The sequence below is a fragment of the Mustelus asterias genome, chromosome 6, assembly GCF_964213995.1.
Source record: "Mustelus asterias chromosome 6, sMusAst1.hap1.1, whole genome shotgun sequence".
NCBI lineage: Eukaryota > Metazoa > Chordata > Chondrichthyes > Carcharhiniformes > Triakidae > Mustelus > Mustelus asterias.
The window spans coordinates 86,363,886-86,369,885 of record NC_135806.1 but is presented as its reverse complement, the minus strand read 5'-3'; the positions used below and the strand labels follow the sequence as shown (position 1 = coordinate 86,369,885).

General features: G+C 42.5%; 1 protein-coding gene across 4 annotated transcripts in view; it reads left to right on the top strand.

Moving 5' to 3' along the window:
* The first annotated feature begins 330 nt into the window (after nt 1-330).
* The window catches only part of man2a1 (mannosidase, alpha, class 2A, member 1), a 159,055-nt gene continuing 153,385 nt past the window's right edge, over nt 331-6,000 (top strand). For 2 of the 4 annotated variants that reach the window (XM_078214678.1, XM_078214677.1), the window contains exon 1: nt 331-635. In XM_078214678.1, coding sequence (XP_078070804.1) covers nt 501-635 — 135 coding nt within the window. In that variant the 5' untranslated portion in view covers nt 331-500. The remainder of the gene's footprint in view (nt 636-6,000) is intronic. The other 2 variants (XM_078214681.1, XM_078214680.1) reach the window with 1 other exon arrangement.

Sequence of the window (6,000 nt, the reverse complement as noted above, 5' to 3'; positions counted from 1 at the left end):
ACACGGGACGTGTGAAATCAGTTACTCTGGGACTACACCGTTTGCCTGAGAAACGCCGAGAAGTGGAAATACAGGTTGTTGTGCACCTGGTGGAGCTGCTGTTTTTCGCCACTCTTGTTTCCAATATCTGACTCCACCTAACCTGCTTAGCTCCACTACAAGACTCTTGCCTTTTTCCTTACGAAGATATTACATTTTACCCGGATTACTGTATTGAGAGTGACAGCAGCTCTGTTACGATACGGGTGAAGTTGTTCTTGGCATTGAAGCTTTATGGGGAGGCGTGTTTGAAAACCGATGGGATTTCTATACGGTACTGCCACTCGGTGCATGTGACAGGAAAGCGTTTGCTTCCTGTGTTTGCTGGTTAGTCTAATGATGCAATTCATTCTGCGTACCCCTTCGGGAGGAACTTTTTGTACCACCGTTCGGAAATATTAAAATACTATACAAATGCCGTCCATATTCTTACGTCTTTAAATGTGTAAAAAGACACAAAAATGAAACTGAGCAGGCAATTCACTATATTTGGAAGTGCCATATTCTGCGTGGTGATCTTTTCCTTGTACTTAATGCTCGACCATGTTCAGTTCGATCACCCAAAGAACGTGAAGAAAGGAGGGATATTTCCAAATGTAAGTGCTGTTAAATAACTCGCATGTTCTTTATTGCTCCATTTACCAAATGGGATTGTTGTGATCAAGGACTACATTGACAAGTGATCTTCCGTATGTTGCTCACGGGTAGAAATTAAAGTCCATTTTCAGTAACTCACTGCTCATGGCTCATTCTATTTTTTGTGTTTCTCTTTTCAAAGTTATTTTGTGGAATGAGAGGAGGGCAAGTTTATCCTTCAAAAGTTTTCCTCACTTTTGTTTTTGCAGGTGGATGGAAGTCAAAATTATGTTTAAAAATTTGCATTTATGTGTAAAACCTTTCACAACTCTAGGAAGTGTCTAAGTGATGTACAGTCAGTTAAGTATTTTGAAGTGTAGTCACAGTAATAAGGGAAAGAGGGCAGCTAATTTGCATACAGCAAGATCCCACAAACAGCAATATGGTATTGATCACAATCTGTTTTTGTGGATTGCCACTCGAATGTGGATTGAGGGATAAATTTTAGCGAGGTTACTGGAAAGAATTTGCCTGCTGTTTCTTGAAATAGTGCTTTGAGATCGTTTACGTCCACCTGAGGGGCAGATGGCGCCTCGGTTTAACGTCTCATTTGAAATATCACATCTCGGCCATACATTGCTCCTTCGGTACTGCATTGGAGCGTCAGCCTATATTTTTCTGGAGTGGAATTTGAACCCAAAACCTTCTGGCTCAAGGGGTGATAGTGCTACAACTGAGCCGCGATTGGCACAAAGGGGAGTTTATCTATGTGGGTAGCTTATCAGTGTGGGAAAATGCTTTATGTATATAACTTATAACATAAAGTTATCAACAGGCAAAGTTTTCACTTCTCTATACCTGTGCCAACAAATTTTAACCCTTTTGTGGGAATCTGGGCTCTCAACCAACTCTCATTGTGCAGTGCCATTATTACCAGAGGATTCATTAGTTCTGTACAGATCTATGCAGGGTAAATGTGCATAGAAATGCCTTGAGTTGGCATGGAGTGTATACGGAATAGTTGAAGCAGATTTCCTTGAATCATAATCCCTACAGTGCAGGAAACCATTCAGCCCAGTGAGTTAGCACCGATCACAAACTTGCCCAGGCTCTATCCCCGTAACCTCCATATTTACCCTGTTAATCCCCCTGACACTAGGGTCAATTCAGCATAGCCAATCAACCTAAACCGCACATCTTTGGACTGTGGGAGGAAACTGGAGCACCCGAAGGAAACCCACGCAGACACGGGGAGAATGTGCAAACTCAACACAGTTTGTCGAGTGACTCGAGGCTGGAATTGAACCCGGGCCCCTGGCGCTGTGAGGCAGCAGTGCTAACCACTGTGCCACCATGCCGCCCCGTATGAGGGATCATTGGAGGTGGGTGTGATTATGAGGAGTGTGTGAGGGACAGAGGCCTAAAATATAAACATACAATTGGGACAATGTTCCAGAGAACTGAGTCGGCCCTCTTAAACAGCATTCGGCAGACTGCTGCCTCTGATCCACTTGCAGGGTGGTATGCCTGACTTCATCCCACACAAATCCACCCTGCCCTGCTCCCCCACCTCCACCTGAGTAAAAATTGGTCCTGATGGGGCACTTTCTATCAAGGCAGGTCTGCTGAGTCACAACATTTCCCATCTCCAGTTATCCCTTTTTGAAGTCAAAAATCTAACCCTTTGTGCCAACAGGATATCTAACCCTTTGTGCCAACAGGATATCTAACCACGAAACTTGATCAGATCCTCAACCAAAGTCCTTTTATCCACACACTTACCAGAAGGACAACCACAATACCAATTAGGCATGGGGACAGTGGCTAATTTTATTTTCTTCTTTCCTATCCCAAAGTTTCAAAGGTCAATTGTCATGCCTCAGCTGCCTGGATTAAGGTGGCTAATTGAACACAGAAGTAAGGGTAAAACCTGGAACATTCTGGTCTATATCGTTCAATGCTTTATCCATTGTACAGGGAATGTATTCATTAAGCCATGAGGGAAATGATTGTAATCTATAGATGTTCAATTGTTTGGGAGTCTTCCAGGTGTACAGATTTGTGTCAGTGATATGGCCAATAGCATCCAGAATCCTGATGTAAAAACTTTAATGCACGTGGGACTTGTAGGATCTGAATAATAAAGGCCAGGTTATCTGACCAGATTTTGCTGTCAAAATAAGGATGACGCTAATGCCACTTAGTCATAGAGGTTTACAGCATAGAAACAGGCCCTTTGGCCCAACTTGTCCATGCCGCCCTTTTTTTTTAAACCCCTAAGTTAGTGCCAATTGCCCGCATTTGGCCCATATCCCTCTATACCCATCTTACCCATGTAACTATCTAAATGCTTTTTAAAAGACAAAATTGTACCCGCCTCTACTACTACCTCCAGCAGCTTGTTCCAGACACTCACCACTCTGTGAAAAAATTGCCCCTCTGGACCCTTTTGTATCTCTCCTCTCTGCTGACTTAATAACAGCAATAACTTGGGGTAAATGTTACTGCAACTTAAGACAAGAAGCACATTTGTGTTGAAATAATAGGCCAAATTCAATCTTGAGTCAACTATAAACATTTCAGACCAGCGGCTAGTGGATGTTGCTGCCTTCATGGAATGAAATTGTCTAATGTTGTGGCAGGACACTAAGGTCACTACCAAAAGATTTCAAAATCACAATTACCAGTTCCAACAGTTTATCATCAGACTATGACAAAAACACAAGTACCCATTAAGTCACTCTGGCACATGGATGAAACTTGTGAGTGGAAAGGTTTGAAAACTTGTGAGTGGAAAGGTTTGAAAACAGTTCTAGTGAAAACAAGAGGACATGAGAAGACAGGATTCACAGTAGTACAGGCCTGCAGGGGCGCTACAACAAAGTTAAAGCATGTGGGATTTTTAAAAATGTAAAACTGTGCTGAACATCACGTTCCCTGCAGGAGACTTTGTGCATGTCCATCACAACAGTTGGATCTAGAGGATGGAGTGAAGTTCTGAAATTATGGTTCAATAATATGTAGAACTGGCCTATGTAAAAATGCAGCTTACTGTGGCGCATGTTCAGATCTTGTATAATCATTAAGATCAAGATGTTCCTGTGAATAAATAACATCCACATTGGATGCTAGACCACCTCTCTGTATATAGTGTAGGTCAACCTGTTGACATGTGTCTTAACAAGGCATTCAAGAATCATATTGGCGCCAAATGGAATCAGTGGATAGTTGGCTAAGACAATAACTTTCACAAAGAATGGAAGTATCAGTGCTACCCTGCTTAATGTTTTTGTATGGATGATTATCAAATCATGGGCTGCTACTAGTGCACAAAAGTGTCATCAGATTGTTAAAAAGAGTATGGAATATACAATTCAGAGGATGGAGAGGAAAGTGATTTGTTGTGGAGGAATGATTCTGAAAGCAGAAGTGCCAAATCGGATCCAGAGTGGGATCCTTAGAACAATACCATGGCCAAAGTGACTCGGAATAAATTTGGTGAAGTCTTTGTCTCAGATGCCAAAGGCGATTGAATTCGATGGGTCTTAAACCTATTTGATGTCTTTGTACAATTTATTCAATAAACTATGCCACATTAATATGAATTACTAACATTAGGTTTTTTCTCACGTTTCAAAATTCTGACCACCCAAATCGGCAGTTCACGTTTTGCTTTTTCTGTTTATGATACAGAAGGAGGCCATATGGCCCATTGTGTCTGCACCAAACAAGCATTAAGGTTAAGCTCCATTCCTCTGCCTTTTCCCTGTACCTCTGCATATTGTTTCTTTTCAAGTAATCATTTAACTGCCTCTTGAATGCCTAATTTGAACCTGCCTCCACCGCATTTCCAGGCAGTGCATTCCAGACCTGAACCGCTCTTTGGGTAGAATTTTTTACCATTGGAATTTTCCACTTCCGCTCAAGTCAGTGGACATTCGAATGCCTTGCCACATCTTTCAGCACCGCCCTCTCCTTGACTGGGCCATAAATTTTAGCCTGTTGCGTGAAAAAGTTTTTTTTCCTCACATCACATTTGTTTCTTTTGAAAATCGCCTTAAATGCCTTCTCATTCTTGATCTTTTTATGAGGGGCAACAGTTTCTCCCTATCTACTCTGTCCAGTTGTGGATTCTGTCTATATAAGACCATAAGAACTAGGAGCAGGAGTAGGCCATCTGGCCTCTCGAGCCTGTTCTGCCATTCAATAAGGTCATGGCTAATCTTTTCGTGGACTCAGCTCCACTTACCTGCCCGCTCACCATAACCCTTAATTCCTTTACTGTTCAAAAATTTATCTATCCTTGTCTTAAAAACATTCAATGAGGTAGCCTCAACTGCTTCACTGGGCAGGGAATTCCACAGATTCACAACCCTTTGTGAGAAGAAGTCCCTCCCCAACTCAGTCCTAAATCTGTTTCCCCTTATTTTGAGGCTATGCCCCCTAGTTCTAGTTTCACCCGCCAGTGGAAACAACTTCCCTGCTTCTATCGTATCTATTCCCTTCATAATCCTATATGTTTCGATAAGATCTCCCCTCATTCTTCTGAATTCCAATGAGTATAACCCCAGTCTACTCAGTCTCTCCTCATAAGCCAATCCTTTCAAGTCCGGAATCAACCTAGTGAATCTCCTCTGCACCCCCTCCAGTGCTAGTATATCCTTTCTCAAGTTAGGAGATGAAAACTGTACACAATACTCCAAGTGTGGCCTCACCAGCACCTTATACAGCTGCAACATAACCTCACTGTTTTTAAACTCCATCCCTCTAGCAATAAAGGACAAAATTCCATTTGCCTTCTTAATTACCTGCTGCACCTGCAAACCAACTCCTTGAGATTCCTGCACAAGGACACCCAGGTCCTCTGCACAGCAGCATGCTGCAATTTTTTACCATTTAAATAATAGTCCATTTTGCTGTTATTCCTACCAAAATGGATGACCTCACATTTACCAACATTGTACTCCATCTGCCAGACCCCGCCCACTCACTTAGACTATCTATATCCTTTTGCAGACTTTCAGCATCCTCTGCACACTTTGCTCTGCCACTCATCTTAGTGTCATCTGCGAATTTGGACACACCACTTGGTCTCAGCAAGGTCTTTGACAAGGTCCCTCATGGGAGGTTAGTTAGGAAGGTTCAGTCGCTAGGTATACATGGGGAAGTAGTAAATTGGATAAGACACTGGCTCAATGGAAGAAGCCAGAGAGTGGTTGTGGAGGATTGCTTCTCTGAGTGGAGGCCTGTGACTAGTGGTGTGCTCCAGGGATCGGTGTTGGGTCCATTGTTGTTTGTCATCTATATCAATGATCTGGATGATAATGTGGTAAATTGGATCAGCAAGTTTGCTGATGATACAAAGATTGGAGGTGTGGTGGACAG